The following is an 18,733-nucleotide window of genomic DNA, read 5'->3' as shown; positions in this document are numbered from 1 at the left end:
CAGACAATCCAAATACAAGTTTGTTTGGAAACTTCCACGAAATGATTCAGAAACATTCTTTCATGCCACAAAAAATCAGTCTGACATAATCCTACTGCAACAACAGCCAGCGGGGCTACTGTTACTCTTGCCACAACTTAATCAATAGGGAGAAATTACAATTTAACCAAGTAATGTAGTACTGGCATTACCAGGAGAAATCTGGGGTGCTTAGTACTGCTGAGGAGACCTATGCCAGAAGAAAAAGGCCAATGCTTTCTGCTACAGGCTTTTTAGAAAATGACACAAGAAACAGCTCCTCACGGCAAGAGGCTAAATGTACGTAAAGATGGAGGCAAACTTCTCAATACACCTTCTGGGAGCAGTTGCTTGCTTCTACTTCTCCTAACTGCATCTGTGGTTTCCTGTGTCAGCAAGAACACTTTCAGAGACAAAACATCTGAAGGAATCCTCTCTTCAGAGCAGCACAAGCTGTTAATAAGAAAAATAACCACCCCGTCATGTTATTCCTCCTTTCACCACTGGTAAACGTGACTAAAGAGTTTCAATATACCCAAGTAAATTTTAATTGCCAAGCAGATAACCCACTATGTAATCATCCCTCAAAGGTCCTCTTGCACTTAGGAGACAGAAGAGCTGCACATCTGAAAATGTTTTCTGCACTCCAAAGGTCAGCTGGCTGAAGAACAGATTTCCCTTCTTCCCTTACAAACTTGTCTTCCTTATATCCTTAAAGTATCATAGCTACAACACTCTTACTATATTAGAAACCAGATCTCTAGAAAAAAAACACTTGAATCAAGTCTTCAGAACTTCAGGACAAGGCAAAGGTGGAAAGCTACAAGTTATACTTGGTAACCAAAAAAGATGTTTGATGGGAGGGAAACAAAGATTAAATCGAAGTCCATTATTTGGTTTCATGACGCCAGGACAGGAACACCGGCACGTTCCTCCATCACTAAACTCGAATTCCTAACATGTTAGTCACCTAAGTTCTGCCTCATGGTTCACATAAGATTTTGTTGCAGACATGTATAATGTACTTACAGAAAACATCTGCTCTGAGCAAATGTCAGAACCTCTCCAAACACAAGTCAAATCCAGATCAGAAAGGAAAGGTGTATTTTCCATTTAACTCTATTGCTTCTCCTATGCAATAACTGTGAAAATCTTCTGCACAGGGCTGTGCTGATGAAACTGGAGTATTCGACATTATGTTGACGCCTTATGCCAGATGAGATCTATTTGTCTCTTCATAAGCTCTGAAGCTCAAGAGCAAAATGTCGATAAGCTCTTTTCTCAACTCTCACCCACCCTAACGTGATCAAGATTCCAAAACTGTAATACCAGCATTAGGTAATGCAGCATTCACAACTTGACAACCTCCTCTGGAAATTCAGACAGGAAAATTCTTAATCCAAACACCCTTCCATTTCCCTCCCTAAAAAAAGAATTCATTTCAAAAAAAGAGCAGCCTGGGCAAGCAACCGACAGCTGTTAGAAATCCTAAAATGAACAGCAGATTTTTGTAAAGCAAGACAGACAGTGCTACAAAACACTGTATTCACGCCAGTGCTGGCCAAGGTTTCATGACAAATTGGGCAGCTTGCATTCAGAATAACTCTACAGCTGATGAAGCAGATCAGCTTCAGGCAAGTAATTTCCCCTGCACTGTTACTCCTCGCTCCCTCACCCCATGCAGAAAGCACACTGCATAACCAGGATTGCGCATTCAGAGCACAGACATCAAACAGCTCCCGTTTCCTGAAAGCAAGGCGCAGTGCTACCAGTTATTCCCACTTCTGCCCCACGCAAGCTATTTTAAAAGCTCAGAATTCAAAATTATCTCCAGTGGCCTCCAACAAAAAAAAAAAACAAGCTACAAAGACCAACAGGGACTGGATATTTTTCTGAACATAGACAAGAGAACATAAACACAAATCAAAAAGTCAGACTGCATCACAACTGAGCATCAGTCTCTATCAAGAAGCATTGATATGTTTTCAGATGCTGAAAGGAAGTCATACAAAACACCATGCAGCCTCTACTGTTTTATGTGCTGCTCTCTACCATTACAGAATCATAGAATTGTTTAGGTTGGAAAAGACCTTTAAGATCATCCAGTCCAACCATTAACCTAACACTACTAAGTCCACCACCAAACCTATTAAGGGTAGAGTAGTAATTTCATGTTTCCTGGCTTGGTGGCTGGATTATTTTTTAATGAAAAAAACTAGAAATCATTAAGATTGGAAAAGATCTCTAAGATCATCATTCCAATCATCAACCCAACACCAGCATGCCCACTAAACCATGTCCCAAAGTGCCACATCTACCCGTTTTTTGAACACTTCCAGGGATGGGGACTCCACCACCTCTCTGGGCAGCCTGTTCCAATGCTTGACTACCCTTTCCGTGAAGAAATTTTTCCTAATATCCAATCTAAACCTCCCCTGACGCAATTTGAGGCCATTTCCTCTCATCCTATCGCTAACTACATGGGAGAAGAGACCAACACCCACCTCACTACAGCCTCCTTTCAGGTAGTTGTAGAGAGCGACAAGGTCTCCCCTCAGCCTCCTCTTCTCCAGGCTAAACAACCCCAGTTCCCTCAGCCGCTCCTCATAAGGCCTGTGCTCCAGACCCTTCACCAGCCTTGTTGCCCTTCTCTGAACAGGCTCCAGCACCTCAATGTCTTTCTTGTATTGAGGGGCCCAAAACTGGACACAGTATTCGGAGTTGCGGCCTCACCAATGCCAAGTACAGCGGGAAGATCACTTCCCTGCTCCTGCTGGCCACACTATTCCTGATACAAGCCAGGATGCTGTTGGCCTTCTTGGCCGCCTGGGGACACTGCTGGCTCACGTTCAGCCAGCTGTCTACCAACACCCCCAGGTCCTTTTCAGCCAGGCAGCTTTCCAGCCACTCTTCCCCAAGCCTGTAGCGTTGCATGGGGTTGTTGTGACTGAAGTGCAGGACCCAGCACTTGGCCTTGTTGAACCTCATACAACTGGCCTCGGCCCATCGATCCAGCCTGTCCAGATCCCTCTGCAGGGCCTTCCCACCCTCGAGCACTCGTACCCAGTTTGGTGTCATCTGCAAACTTACTGAGGGCACACTCAATCCCCTCATCCAGGTCATTGATAAAGATATTGAACAAGACTGGCCCCAAAACAGAGCCCTGGGGAACACCACTCGTGACTGGCTGCCAACTGGACTTAACTCCGTCACCACTACTCTCTGGGCTCAGCCACCCAACCAGTTTTTTACCTTGTGAAGAGTACGCCCGTCCAAGCCATGAGCTGCCAGCTTCCCAAGGAGAATGCTATGGGACACTGTGTCAAAGGCTTTACTAAAATCCAGGTAGATGACATCCACACCCTCTCCCTCATCCACTAGGCGGGCCACCAGGCCATAGACGGAGATCAGGTTGGTCAAGCAGGACCTGCCTTTCATGAACCCATGCTGGCTGGGCCTGATCCCCTGGTTGACCTGCACATGCCTGTTGAGCATATTCAAGATGCACAGCTCCATAATCTTTCCCGGCACTGAGGTCAGGCTGGCAGGCCTTTAGTTCCTCAGATCCTCTTTCCGGCCCTTCTTGTAGATGGCCATCATATTGGCAAGCCTCCAGTCATCAGGGACCTCCCCTGTTAACCAGGACTGCTGACAGATGATGGAAAGTGGCTTGGTAAGCTCCTCTGCCAGCTCCCTCAGTACTCTCGGGTGGATCCCATCCAGCCCCATAGACTTGTGAGTGTCCAAGTGGTATAGCAGGTTGTTAACTGCTTCCTCCTGGATTATGGGGGCTCCATTCTGCTCCCTGCCCCTGTCTTCCAGCTCAGGGGGCTGAATGCCCTGGGGATAACTGGTTTGGCTATTAAAGACTGAGGCAAAGAAGGCATTAAGTACCTCAGCCTTTTAGTATCCATCCTTAAGTATTACATGCAAAATTAATCTCTAACCAGCTTTTTTCCTGTATCTAAATCCCAGAGCAGTATCACTTGGCCTCCAAACAAATGCACTGGCAAACACTGAAGAGCTGCATTACTGAACATATCAGAATGAGATCAGGCCAATTTTGTTGGGGCTGATGGGAAAGTTATTGTCTGAAAAGAATAGATCAAGGATGAGGCATTCTCACCTCTAGGGTAAAAAAAAAAAAAAAATTAATTAAACATCTGTCAGGAACTAAAAGAAGATACCGCCTCTTAATATCACCAACAGGAAACCATTAGAGGTTTAAAAATCTGTTTCACAGACAGGAGTCAAAAGAAGTTAGATACTGAAATGTTTTCAGAAAATAATCCTACCTGACTCCTATTTTTATCTCCTTTGGTTTTGTAAAAAACTCCCCAAATCTAACCCCAGGTCTTACGGCTTTTTGGGAGGTTACAGAGCCCACTCAGCAATGTCCCTCAATTCTAGGTTCTCCCACCACGTTCAGAGGTGCAGCACAGCAGCCCCCGAACCAGCCTGAACCACTGCTGCAGGACACAAGCTTCCAAAGCCAGCAGTCCCCAGCCTTCCTCAAGCTCTCCACCCCACAGCAATTACATTTCCTCTCACTCAAAGACAGACATGTCTGATCATTTCTTAGTATCCTACAGTTTGAGGAATTCTCCCTAACAAGAATAAATTCTCTTCCATTTCCCCCTCATCACCTATAGAGAGAACAAAAGGGGGGAAACAAAACTGGGTACCAGGGAATATACAAAACAAGCAGGCAGCTACAGAACATTTAAGAGGTAGAACAAGCGCATCTGTCATTTTCAGTACACAAAAACAATAACAAAAGCAGCAATGGAAAACTGTGAGGCACTGACTAACTACAGTCCATTGCATGAATTTGCTTAGGCAAATGCATATCTCCCAAGATCTCTCCAACATCACAAGACTGAAACAAAGTCAACTATCTTCTGAAAATGTCTGCAGAAAGTCTTGAAACACTTGCTGCTCCTAACTAGCCAGGGAAAATTACCTCCTGTCCTTGAGAAGGATAAGCAGCTTAGCTGACCCCATGCACTACTGCGTTAAATGCAATCAACTAGTCAATGAAAACTTCCAAAGGCATTCCGGGTCAAATACAACTAACTTCTCTGTGTCAGACCACCTTCTCTTCAAGCCACACATGAAAGTTACATGCAGGTGTAAGTCACAAATATTTTCACCTGGCCCATCTAGCTAGGTCTGGTAAACAAGTTTACTGCTGCATTTCCCTTCTTCTCCCATCTCAGCATTTACTGACCTAAATATGAGGTAGCAAATGGAATTACACACAATGTGCAGCAGGAACTGTAAACAGCTCAAGAGAATTACTAAATAATGCCCTATAGACTTCACAAAGGTATTAGATTCTCAGAAAAAGCTGTCATTTAATTTGTACACCTATTAATTACATACTAACCCACCAGCAGGATGATCATGAAGCTTAAATGTCGAATACTTACCAACAATTTTTACATCAGCAATCCGCATTTCCTAAAAGCATGGAACTTGGGCATCCAAGCTATCATCAAGCTATTCAATTAGCCTCTAACATGGATTAACAAGGATTCATGTTGGTACATTCTCCACAGGATGAGACAGATGCAAATTTACCAGGTAAGAACTCCAGTATAGGGATAATAAAAAGAAAAGAAAAAGATTAAAGGGTAAGTCTTGAGAATCACATTGTGATAAATGAAGTCAGGCAAATGTGAGCATATATTAAGAACAGTAAACCTGAAGTCCTACAAAGATGAGAAACAAGACACGGACAAATTCCATGATGTCATACAATACTCAACGTTCACAGGTTCAGCACACTTTTCTGTACTTCAAGGAAGAATCTTGTTCTGTCACATACATTGACAAAATGTCAGTAAGAATGACTTCGCTGCATGCAGGCATTGTTTTAATGAATATATCTAAAAAAGAGCCCAGGTGGTAACTTGACTACATTCACTTTAAGGCCACCTCACTTCTTCCATTCTTTAGTGATGGCTGGGGACACATGCTCAAAGCAGCATCTTTAGAGACCTTAAGCCTAATAAACAGAAAAGCTGCAATTAACTTTTCCACTAGTTTATCTAGAAAGAAAGAAAACAAGAAACCATACTAATTATATTTTAAAACATTGGTGTTTTCAGTTTCAGATCCCCACCAATGAATTACTCATGTTTACCAGTATTTCTGGATGCCAAAGAATGATCATCATCTGCTTAAATCTTTCACCTCTCTAAACAGAAGAGGAAGCCAGAATCAGTGGCCCAGGTGTTCATATGCCCACTGTTTCAATGAGTCACCTCATAAGTGTCTTATCTTGGGAGGAAAAAGTACAGCTGGATGCCTTCCTGTAAAGACTCATTGCTTGCAGACAAATTCTGTCTAACATTTCTTTTATCATCCTACCTATTTATATTTTTGTAAAAAAAAACATGGACTTGTTTTTCTATATTGTTTGTGGTCTCTGACCTCCCTCTTTTTCATTCTCTCAAGTCTATTCCCCCTCCTCTCCTGCATTGCAGCATCCAGCGTTTGTCCCACAAAGGGACAAGATTTCTTCTGAGGACAGATTTTTTTTTTTCCTTCCTCCCTCCATCTTATCCATTCATCCTTTCCCTTTCCTGTGTATGCCAATCCTTATGCCATATGAAAAAGAAGCTTGAAAGCTCTACTATAAGTCTCACAGCCACAAACTAAACCTAGCAGATGAAAGAAAGGCATAAAAGTCACTAAGACATCAAGAAATAACACTCTGGGCCCCCTACTTGCAGCAGCCAAATGAGGATGTTAAGAATTTGTTTAAAGACATTACTCCTGCAATCTTTTCAGGTTTCCCTCTCCTATGGAAAGGGAATGTCTTAACTTCCAAATTTTTTCAGTGCTGACCACACACCAATAGAGATTTAGGTAAATACAGAAAAATCAGCACACAGATTTCCCAGTTGTGTACATCTTAAACATGTTCAACCTTCTCCTAATTGATACTGTTAAATACTGACATTTTCTCCTTTCTCAGGTTTTTGTTGCAGCGATCTAGAAACACTAATAAAGATTCATAATAGCAACAATATTTTATTAAAACCAGACACTTTTCACAGCATCACTTTTCTCAAAATACGCAATTCCAGAAGATTTTAAGTAATAGGTATATCACAGCCTGACAGAGTTCCTTTGTTTCATTCTTTTCAAAGGTAGTATACTTCCAGCTGTATGGAAGCAAACAGATGAATTAAGCATAATCAGAACAGCAGAGTTTTCAGAAGCCTCACCCATAACATTTAAAGCACACTCAAGAAGCATGCTCAAAGACATCACTTTCAGTGTCTTCTGTTAAAAATACTACACAACTAGCAAGTGGCACAATATCCACAGCCTTGCCAGAACGTTATTGCCATTCTACAGGCAAAGAAACAAAGAAGGATGCATCAAAAACCGCACAAATGATGAGAAGTATGAGAATTTTCTGGTTGGTAACCCTATACCTATTACTTGATACTACACTGCTTCAGAGGCGCTAACTCAGAAATTTGTGATACGGTATTTTGAAATTGGAACCAGTATGTTAAATATTTTATATATTATGCATCACTGCTCTTTAATATTTAAAAAAAATTCTAGGCCTAATATTTTAGCTAGTTGATACATATGTGCTTTGAATTTTACTTTTGGAGGGTTTGGAAGGGTGTTACAAAACAGGAGGAGGGAGGAAAGATATTAATACAGATAAAATGCATTAAAATAAAGTTGAAAAATTAACTTCTAGCCATTACACTGTTTTAAATTACTCTTATAACTGCTTCACAGTGTTACACAACTAGATAGGTGACAGAAAAAAGTTGTTGGTCTAAAAAAAGCAGTGAAATCTTAAGGACATTCTTGCACTTTAAGAACTAAATTGTTTTTGATTCTTTGGAAATGTTACTTAAAGGTATAAAAACAAAACAAAAAATTAATTACAGATATCCTAAATAGCCAAGTACTTACTCCAAAAGTTCATTAAAGTATGTAAAACATCTTTTGAAGCTGTACATTCCTTTCTTCCTCTGGAACAAAGTACTGTATAATAACTAGGACACCGGACAATTAAGAGGAGATGGTCTCTGCTCCCGGTTTTATAACTGGCATAAGAGATGTTGTTCAAATCACTGTTGTCCATTTCTGTTCCCTCAAAGGTATACTGGGGGAGGAAGAGGAGTTTTTTGCTTGTTTTTTTAAAAGACTACCCTATGATCCTTGCCATTCACTTTTTTTTTTTTTTAAATTCCTTATTTCTGCTTTCCTATTCCTTATTCTTAACATTTAACTCACGGAATTATCCTTTCCTCAGCACACTAGTAAAAATTATATTACTCAGCAACCATGGACTATCAAGAATTTGATATGGACAAGAAAGCTCTCCTAATCACTAGACTAACTTTAATACGTACACATTTCCCTTCAATTCTGTGTGAGTTTAAAAACATGTAAGGTCACCTTTGCTATACTTGGTAGCTAGTAAGGTAACTTAAGTATTTTAAAGACCTAGACATCATAATTGAGCAAAGGTTCATGAACTACATTGTACAAAAAGCAACTTTCTTAGTTACCCTGGGGGGGGAATCCATCTGAGTACTTAAGCCATCTCTAATCCTCTACCAACTTTTCATACTACCTGAAATCACTGAATTTACATTTGCTTAAAAATGAACTTCACCACAGTTATTACCTAAACTGTGCAAAACAGACATTGATTGGAGTATGTACTACTTCAGAGAGAGGAAAAAAAGGGCCTGGCCACAAGTCAACATGTGAGTTTTACTTCCACGAGTCATACACAGAATAATTTTTACCTTGGGCATATTATATTTGAAAACAGCCATTCCTAGGTCTGATCAGTTCACTTCTTCTCTCACTTACTCTTTTCTCACTAAAGTCACAAGAAATATAGACTGTACAAAAGCTTCTATTTTTCTGCATACAGGTTATGCTATAAATAAAACCCACTTTTTAGCAATGAAGAACAGGTCAAGTTGGGGGGTGGGGGGGTGGAAAGAGGGAGATAAATAAAGGGATAGGAAACAAAGGGAGAGCACAATCCGGAGTCTAGGATCAAATCTGAATCCTTATCCTTGCTTCCCCAGAGGTAAACATGCCACAGAGAAGAATAACCCCTGTAGCTTCAGTCAGCCTGAAATGCAAATAGAGCATCTGTGATCTCTGGTCATTCAGCAACACAGGGATCTCCTCAAGGTGAAAGGAAGGAGAAACACAAAAAGAAAAATCCATGGAAGCCAGGAAGAAAGAGAAATAGAAAGATGAGACAGGATAAAAAGAGACATTTCCCAGTAGACATTTCCCAGTAGAAAGATGAGACATTAAAATAGGGAAAGAATGAGCAAGACTTCTTGTGAGGGGAAGGGAAGTTTATCTAAAGGAAGAGGCCAAAAGATCACAACAGTTACAACTGGATTGGTCATTTAAAATCTCAGCAGTAAAATAGCATCTTTTCCTGACAGCTTCTTTATGTGGTTTCTCAGGTACCCATTGCTGAAGAGAGGGGTACACCCATTCAATTATCTCAGAAAGGCACAGGAAAATGCAAATAAAGAGACAAATGTGTGAGAGTCATTCAACTTGTCATCCTTCCAAAAGACAGAGGTATCACTGCATTGTGAAACCACTTTTTTGTTTAGTAGAAACTTCTACGTAGCTTCTGAAATCTACATCCCAGCTCGGAAGCAGTGCATTTAATTATGCCAATCAGTCTTGACAAATTACTGTCTCTAGAGCTTCTCTGTGGTGTCTTCAGCTCTAATGAATCAATGTCCCCTTTGCACCTTTTATTACAACCCAGTAAGTCTCCTCCTCAAATTGAACTTTTGCTTCTGCTATATAGCAAGTCAACACCACCAGCCACTATGGAAGAGAGTACAAAAGCAGGTGAAATTCATTTACTAGGGTGAGAAAATATAGAGAAACCTATTTTCTGCTAGCAGCTAAGCCTTCACTTTCATGTTACCTTTACTCTTTGGACAGCCGATCTCTGCTTATTTCACAAGCATTTGTGATACCTTCTCACCACCATTTATATTTTTAAAATTCTGTTGCTTCTATAAAGAAACTCTTCAGGGACCTAGACAATACTTTTGCTCAACAGTGACTGTTTTGGGTTTTTAATATTATTAGTGAATTTGGATGTATTATAACAGATATATTTGGGCTAAACCAGATTTGTCATGTATTGTACTAAATTAAAAGAAAATACAACAAACAAGATGTATTTGCACTGCACCTCCCAGAAGTGTGAGTTGATTACATAATCTCCCTCTTAATACCAGAGGCACAAATAAAGGAGGGGGGGAAAAAAATCGATTGTAACTTTATAATGCACAGTAATAGTCAGTAACAAAACAGCAGCAAACCACAGAGTCTTCATTTCCAGCTTCACCAGACTCAAGCAGTGGACACATTTTGGATGACACCAACATTCTTTTCCAAAAAGAACAAGGGTCTGAAGAGCATAGCATACTATTTGAAAGAGACTGTGTTTCTCCTGCTGTTTTCTGCAATTACTGCCTGAGCAAGGGTTAACTTTAATTTATTAAACAGTTACTGACAATGCTGAGGAACAAGTGTTGCTAAGCCATTTATTCTTTGTCCGTATAAATTAATGACAACCAGTCACTCTCGTTTTGCCAGTGTAGACAGTGCTCAGACTTTGATCAGGTTGTCTCTCTAAACTGATCATATCCTCACCTCAGGCTCTGTTTGTTCTCTGCCAATGACTCCCTCTCTACGGCTTAAATTTTGGAGGCACTGTGCCCAGGACTTAACATTGTAGGCACTCCTAACAGTTTGGAAGAACGTAAATTGTCTGGGGCTGGATAATGAGAACGTTTTCTAGGAGATCGCTGCCTGCATCAATTTTTAGTTAAGTCTGAGGGGGTTCTGCAATACAGTATGCAATAGTTCAAGCTTACAGTAAAGGAAAGGAAAAAAAAAAAATCAAGCTTTCTCACTAGCTGCCTATTGAAAATAGTTTCAAGACAACTCATCAGCATGCTTCCAGCAGAAGCCAGTGTGAATGAATAAATACAAACTGAGCAAAAATATTGTGAACACGCTATTTAGCAATCCTACAGTAATTATGGCAACTTCTTAAGTGTTTGGTAAACGTTTATGCTTCAGAAACTGTGAAACAGAAAGGACTAAGGGTGGGAAAGAGCTTAGAAGCTGTCAAGAAGAAACAAAACCACAGTGGGTTTGGAGGGATAATGAGTGTACTCTTAAGACCTCTGTCACAAAAATCCTCATGTGAAGATAATTGATAACAAAACATTTGCAGAAACACTAGACTTATTTCAATTACCAATGAAAAACACAACTGTTTTAAAAAGTGAGAAGGGAAATGAGAGGGTCGTAATGGCTCTCAGTTTCTAGGAAAGAAGAGATGTCCAGAAAAGTGGGGAAAAAGCAAGCGGGTGCATTCTTTCGTAGAAAGGTAACAAATAGGTGGAATGTAATTTGATATGGAAGAAAATGAGTTGGAGCCACAAACCAACTCGGGAACCAGATGGTTCTGAATACACCGCAAGGACATTGTTCTTCAAAACATCCATTCACCTTAACTTCAGAGCTGAATCCCCTGTCTGCCCAGTACAGCTGAAAGCTTCTAATCAATGATGTATACAGACAATGGCCAAATATCAGTTACAAGCATTACCTCATTCAAAATGAAAAAACCAAGGGGTAAAAACAAGCAATCAAGGCAGTCTAATGTGAGAACAACTCATTTCTAAAATAAATGTCCTTTCAAAATTATGAAAGGACTCTTGGTATATCCAAAATTGGCATGCTTTGCTGAAGTTTCCTCCAGAATTTCAGTACAGGTGAAATCAGTGGAGATTCAGAGCAGTTTCAAAATCCAATGGCATCCATAAAGTGGATGCAATGCATTCCTCCTTCACATTAGCAATTGTACATTTAAAGAGAAAACTCCTTTCTAGAAAGGAATATAACAGTACTATAAGAGGACTTTACCACAGTGAAAATTAAATGAGGGAAAACCAACCAGTTACAGTCCTATTTTTCTGATGTAACTACTTAAGATACCCGATTTTATAAAGAATTCCATTCCAAGGATCACGTTAGAGGAACTCAGACATTTTTCTCCACCTTTCATCATCTTTCTAGCAAGCTGACGGGGTGACTGACAAACAAGTGAGTAACTCTACTTTTTGGTGACTCTCTGCAATGAATACTGTGTGTATTTGCAACAAGCTACCTCAAGCCTTATTGCTAATTTTGCAGTAAGCATAATCATAATATTAAAAATACCCAAGAACAAAATAAGTTGCAGAAAGTAAGAAAACCATAACTGAGGTGTGTGTGGGTACTTTCTTTGTTTGTTTAAGAAGAGGACTCCCCAGCCAACAGCACTTCCATCAGTCTCAGGGGGATTCTCTTTGAACTCATTAATGAAGAATTGGATGCTCACAAGGACAAACTCAAAACAATTGAAAAAGCTAGAAATCCTTTCTATTACATAACTTGTCTGACTGATTCCAAATCAAAACACAGGCTGAGATCCAAACTGGAGGAAAAGGCTAACAGAATATAGTTCCTCTTGTTTTCCCTTAACATTTAACACCGAAGAACTCAGTGTCTAACCTCATTTTTTGGTTGCATAGGCAACTACATCACAGGCCACTGCAAAATGGTAAACTGTGGAAATAAAAACACACAGCTCAATTCAGAATGAGCACATCTGAGAAGACTCACTACAACTGACAACCTCAGGATCCAGCAAGTTCTCAACGCAAACTGTTTTTTCTGACTACAAAAACACTGTCAAAAAGAGGTGTTAAAAATAATTAAATTGGTACAGGAGTTCTGATATCCAAGGAGATCCCAGATGATGCCAGATCCCCCATCAGACCAGACTCGCTGGCAACACACTGTGTAAAGTACCTGTAAGCGTTCCATGTTGGTAATGTCATACGTGACTTCATAGAGTGGATAAATAATTATTTAGGCAGCAAATCCATGTTCACATACTTCTCAAAATAACTCTGACCAGAGCCTGAGAATTGCCAGCAAATGCCTTTAAAGCAGGCAACAGTATCCTTTCAGAATGTCTCTCGTTAAAGTAAAACTTTTGTACAAAGGAATTAAGTCTCTCTACAGATAAAACCTGAAAAATATGAAGCCAGTACAAACAATACAACCCTTGCCAATGCAGGTCTGCAGAACCCAGAACAGCAACATCTCAATATGGTGTAAATAATTACAATTATCACAACAACAATGTTAGCTATTGTGTTTCTCATGTCTGGAAAGAGACTGAGGATTACAAATATGCACAACCTACTGAAGTGATTTTTCATTTTAATGCAACAAGTGGATGACAGTAGAGAGAGCAATTGTTGCTTGCTTTTAATTCAGTCAAGAGAGCTAAAGGAACTAGGCCAGACCCAGAAAAACACACAATCATACACTGAACCAGTGGAGAACGCTTGGCTAAAAGCATCTCAAAGTTGAACAAAAAACATCACCTTGTCAAACAACAGTCTGACCTGTAGATCTGTACAAACCAGCTTCATACACCTCTGCCAAACTAGAGATGTCTGACTTTGCACAGCAGTATGTTTGCAAAACTTCAGCTCCTTTCCAGCAAGTTAACATATGCAACAAGACTTAAAGCAAAACATGAAGTTTATACACTTTGCCGTGTGCCAAACACTTATTTCTGCATCTCAGGATTCATAGCTTTAAAACACACACCAGCACTGTTCCCCTTCTTTATACCAGTCAAACGTTCCATACTAAAACCAATGTGTCCCGGCTGCAGGATCCAAGAGAGCTATCCAACCTGGATATGTATTCAGCATTCCTCTCTCTCTTGTTTTGGGTTGGTTGGTTTTTTTTTAAACATTTCCATCCTACCCTCAGCTCTAATCCCAACTATTCAAGAGACACAGGCGGTTACACACCTGGGACTAGAGACAGTTCTCAAATTTATTAAAAATTTAAAACTTAAGCTGCTCTGGAAACCCTGTGGTTAATGCAAAGTGTACTTTCTGGTCCTAATCCAGTGGCAAGTGAGCATTTGTCCATAGCATAACACAGCCAGATTTCAGCACAGTTCAATACAAATTGCATTCTCTGTTCATGTAAGGCCAACATTCAGAAGAGAATGAAGTTTTGCAGTTCCAGATAGGGAGATATTAATGAGGCAGCTGATGGTCATGAAGGTCAGCAATAACAGGAAAAGTACTGACACTAGACTGAAAGAGAAGAAAGGAGATAAAAGGAAGAGTAGAAAGGGCTTGTGTAATTTCTGTTAACTGTATGGCTGGCTCTGCTTGGTGTAAACACCACCTGAATTCTAGGGTCAAGATGCATCAGGATAAAAGAGAAATTATGTTTCACTTGGGGAAAAAAAAAAAAACCAAGCAAAGACTTAGTAGCTGTATGATAATTTTAAATAATTTTTAATTACTAATGTTATCTATTTTCCTGTCTGCTCTTAAAAAGAAATTACTATCAAAAGAAAGGAAATATAACAACTCTTGAAGCAGACACACTGTAGTTTGCTGATTTCTTTGTGACAGCCTTCAGGCCCTCTTGCTCTACTACTGGTAAAGAAAGTTGGCTAATTTACTAGAAAAAAGAAAAATGTAAAGAAACAGACAAGGACAACAGACTGCTCTGTACAATGATGGCTTACATGCCTGGCCATGGGTAGTTTTATAGCAGTTACAAAAACGTCTATGAAACCTTAGAGTACTTTAGTGAATGAGTGGAACCTATGCATAGTTATTCCCAGCCAAGTCTGTAGTTTGTTTATAGAGAACCTTTTTCACATTTCCAAGAGCAAGTCCACAAAACCTACTCAGACAAGCAGCACTATAATACCACAGAGCGCATGCAGGTGAAAACTCACCCAAAAGATGGCTTTATCTTAAGACCCCCAGTAAATTTTCAGTTTCAATCTTGGGTCAAAAATTACCCTGACAATGATACTACATCTGACTTCTCTTTGCACCTTTGATATTCCTTCTGCAGATCTCCCCACACACCAACCCCCCTTGCCCCACAACTTCCACGAGTCCAAAGAGCATCCCAATGAAACCGGGTGACCTCACCTTTCATTTTGACAGTGGGAGAATTGGGTCCAGCCGATTGCTTCCTCCATCCTCTCCAGTTCTGGCAAAGGCTCTCTGCCTCAGAGATGAAGGAACAAAGAGAGTCTTCTTCAAAGCGATCGGAGTCTTCAAATGAAAACCTCTCCCCGTCCTCCCACTCTGCAAACATGAGTTCCATCACATCCGACAGCCGATGTGGGGGGAAAAGAAGAAAGACAGAAACAGCACTGCTCACTTTTAACAGGTGGATGGACTTGAGGGCTCCTGCAATACTTAAAATCTCAGTTCTGATTCGATCCCCATGCTACAGTACCAGGAAAACCAGAGCCAGCGCTATATGAAGCGGGAGAAGCAGGAAATCAAGTAAGGGGAAGCTCGTAAAAATCCCAGAAAAGAAACCGAGTTCTTTAAAAAGTTAAAAAAAATGCTTATGTCCACAAAATGTACTTGAGGCGGAGGGGGTTTGGTTAGTCTACGAGAGCTGCCTCCAGGCGGGACAGGTGCCTGCCGGCCCCACGGAGGGTCTGAAGGCTTCCGACGCCGACGGCCCCGGCGCTGGAGGACGAGGGAAGGGGCCCGTTTCCTTCTCCGGGGCTCCCGCTGGGGGAAAGCAGGTATCTGTGCGCAGGGCCAGGTCTCCCTGAGGTTGTGCTTTTCTCACTCTCGGTGCAGGAACCGCAGGGCGAGGGCGGGAAGGGGCAGCGGGAAAGGAGGCGGGGGCGGGGGGGGGGGGGGAGCGGACAACTTCCCTCCCGCTCGTAGAGGCTTAAAAACGGCCCGGCGGGGCCGGGGCACCCGCGGCGGGGGCGGCACGACCTCCCGGCGGCTCGTCACCGGCGCCAGCGGGCGGCGGGCAGCGGCTCCGGCCTCATGGGGGCGCGGGCGGCGGCAGGCGGGGGAGAGCCCGGCTCTGGTCGCCGGCGGGTAGGGGCGAGGGGGGGGGGGGAGGGGGGGCAACCGGTCGCCGCCGCCGCTGCCGCTCCCGTCGCGGCTGGACCCCGCGGCTTTAGGTGCCCATGGCCAGCGGGGCCCCGCGCGCGGACGCCCCCCCGTGCCCGGCCCGATGGCGGTTCGCTGTCCTGGCGCGACGGCGGCGACGGCGGCAGCGGCGGCGGCGGGTCCCTGCCCGGCGCGGGCAGCAAGATGGCTCCGCGCTTCCCAGCTTCACCTGCGACACCCCCCCCGCCAGCTGAGCCCTACTTCCGCCGCGGCGCTTCCGGCTTCCGGGTGTCGGCGAGCGCGCAGGGCATGCCGGGACAGCCGGTGTGAGGGGGGGCTGTGGGCTTCGCGTACGGGCCCGGACAGGGCCGTACCTCCCGGAACGGTCGGGCCGAGCCCCAGCCCGGCCCCTCCGGGCCGGGCTGGGGCTCGGCCCGGCCCTTCCGGGTCAGTGAGGAAAGGAAGAGCTGAGGGAACTGCCTGTGGAAAAAGGGGTGCCCGGTAGTGGCGTGAGGGCGTCCCAAAGGAAGGGCCCTGGTGCTCGGCTGGGCCCTGGCTGCTGCTGCTTCTTAACAAGCGGGTGCACCCGGGGACAGGCCGGAGCCTGCGGGCTGCAGGGCGGTTTTGCTTTGAAGGGGCTGTAATAAAACAAAAGCTTGCCTGTCGTGCCTGCGCGTACCGCCAAAGGCAACGGGAGAGCACGAGTTACGCTAAACTGCGGGATTTTGCCCCCGGAACGTACCGCAAATAAGTTGCATGAGGTAGAAGTAATTCGGCTGTGATCATCTGATTGGAGATGAAAGAAATGCTGCACTTCCCAGTAACATTTTCTATTAGAAACAACAAAAATACCCACCGTGTTAGTCAGGAAAGAAAACCAAGGAAAAGAACACAAAGGAAAAAAAAAAACATGAGGGGAATATGGCTCTTACAAGAATAAGCCCTGTTCAAAAATATCAGTTGAACCGCAGTGACCTCTTTCCTCAGGCCAAAAAAGCCCCTGTCTCTCCCACGGAGGCTGGAGGGAAGGAGGCAGGTGTCTGTGGGGTTGCAGGAGTCTAAACACCTCTGAAATTAAAACAGAGAAAGTAACTCATGCCAGTTGTGTACAGGGTTGCACAGGTTAGGTAAGGTTTTCATAGCCTACCCACACTGAAAGTGTGTGTGGGGGTACTCCGTTTGAGCTTTTTGTATAATTCTCTTTTCTTTTGGCAATCTAGTTCATTGCGTCATTGTGAGAGTAGACCAGTAAAATACCAAATGATAAGTTTTCTCTGTAAGTTGAGTAAGCATCAGCCAAACACCTATAGACTGGACCTGCAGCTCCCTTCCCATGTTTGTACAGAGGAAAAAAAGCAAATGACAGGAAAAAAAAAAAGAGCTAGGCAAAAAAGAATGACGTACTAAGGAATGCTAATCCTAGAGCTGAGAGAAACTGAACTGCGTCTGGGAACACTCACCACCTCCCTGATCTTAATTCACTATAGTCCTTGATCCAAAAAATTTAATTGATGGGCCGTCATAGTGGGTCTTAAGAGGTACCCTTTGGACCTCAAGGGAAACTTCCTATGTGGCTTGTTCTTACATATGTAATGCTTATCAATTTAAGATCTTGAACACAAAGATGCATTAATAAAATGCCCATCAACTGTAAGAAGTATGTTTACTTGTGTACATGTCAGATCCTTCAGTGCCTCGTAGCGTAAAGTAACTTCTGGGAAGGGCCAGAACCCTGAGCAAAGGCAGGCAGTGGCTTTCCTACCAGTAAAGGGAGCGCCTGCAGCCTCCTAGTCCTCAAAAGTTTCTCCCAGACTTCATCTAACAGTGTGTTGCTTGTTCAAAGCTACTGTTCTAAAAATACTTACAGAATTTCTTCCAGGGATCATCTTGAGGAGATATCTGAGGTAATAGTCGAGAAAAGTATTCACTTCATGTCTTTTTACATAAGTAAATAATTTTTAGCTGAATAAACTCCCAGAACAGTAATAGGCTTGCTGTGCCTTTTTCTCAGAAAGTTTTGCCGTCAGGCTATCTATATACATTTTCATTTCATGGGAAGAGCTCATTTATATTCTTGCACACATACATATGGCAAGGCTTGACATCTGACGAGTGATACTATCCTTAATAGTCTGTTACACAAGAACACATGTATTAAAGCCTATTAGGTCAATTCAGGATCTCTGAAATTCAGAGACTGTTCCTTGGTGAAAATAAAAGAATTGCCTAGAACCTGTTTTTCAGCTAGTGAGGAATTCTATTAATTAACAATAGTTGTTATAATTACCCTGTGAGCTAATGACACACAGTCGGGCAATTAGATAATTACTGTGCTCAGTCCCTTTCTACAGTGTGCAGGGGCAGGCAGAGAGTGATACTCAGCAGAGCCTGGGGATTTTGAGCATCAAGCAGGGTAAAATGCTTTGCCCTTAGGTCTACAAAGCCAAAACGTTTAGACCTTGGTTCCACAAAGACACCAGTGGTAGGATACTGGATATCCTCCAAACAACCACAGCAGTACATCAATGCTGAGCTGGTGCAAAGGCACTCTACTGATACAAAGTTCTCCACAGATGTCTGAAGGAGGATCTTCACCAGTGTGACTCGAGCTGGTACTGCACCATTTTCCACACTTGGTACTTCACTGTCTAGCCCATGGGTTCTTTTCCTTTTTCCATTGT

At 42.6% G+C, this 18,733-nt stretch overlaps 1 protein-coding gene across 4 annotated transcripts in view; it reads right to left on the bottom strand.

The window, feature by feature from the left end:
- Positions 1 to 15,817, bottom strand: part of ZSWIM8 (zinc finger SWIM-type containing 8) — a 65,941-nt gene extending 50,124 nt beyond the window's left edge. For all 4 annotated transcript variants that reach the window (XM_075717366.1, XM_075717367.1, XM_075717368.1 and 1 more), the window contains exon 1: positions 15,114 to 15,817. In XM_075717366.1, the coding sequence (XP_075573481.1) occupies positions 15,114 to 15,291 (178 nt within the window). In that variant the 5' untranslated portion in view covers positions 15,292 to 15,817. The remainder of the gene's footprint in view (positions 1 to 15,113) is intronic.
- Positions 15,818 to 18,733: the final 2,916 nt, after the last annotated feature.

This window comes from Pelecanus crispus, chromosome 10 (assembly GCF_030463565.1).
Source record: "Pelecanus crispus isolate bPelCri1 chromosome 10, bPelCri1.pri, whole genome shotgun sequence".
Classification (NCBI taxonomy): domain Eukaryota; kingdom Metazoa; phylum Chordata; class Aves; order Pelecaniformes; family Pelecanidae; genus Pelecanus; species Pelecanus crispus.
This window is presented reverse-complemented; position numbering and strand designations above follow the sequence as displayed.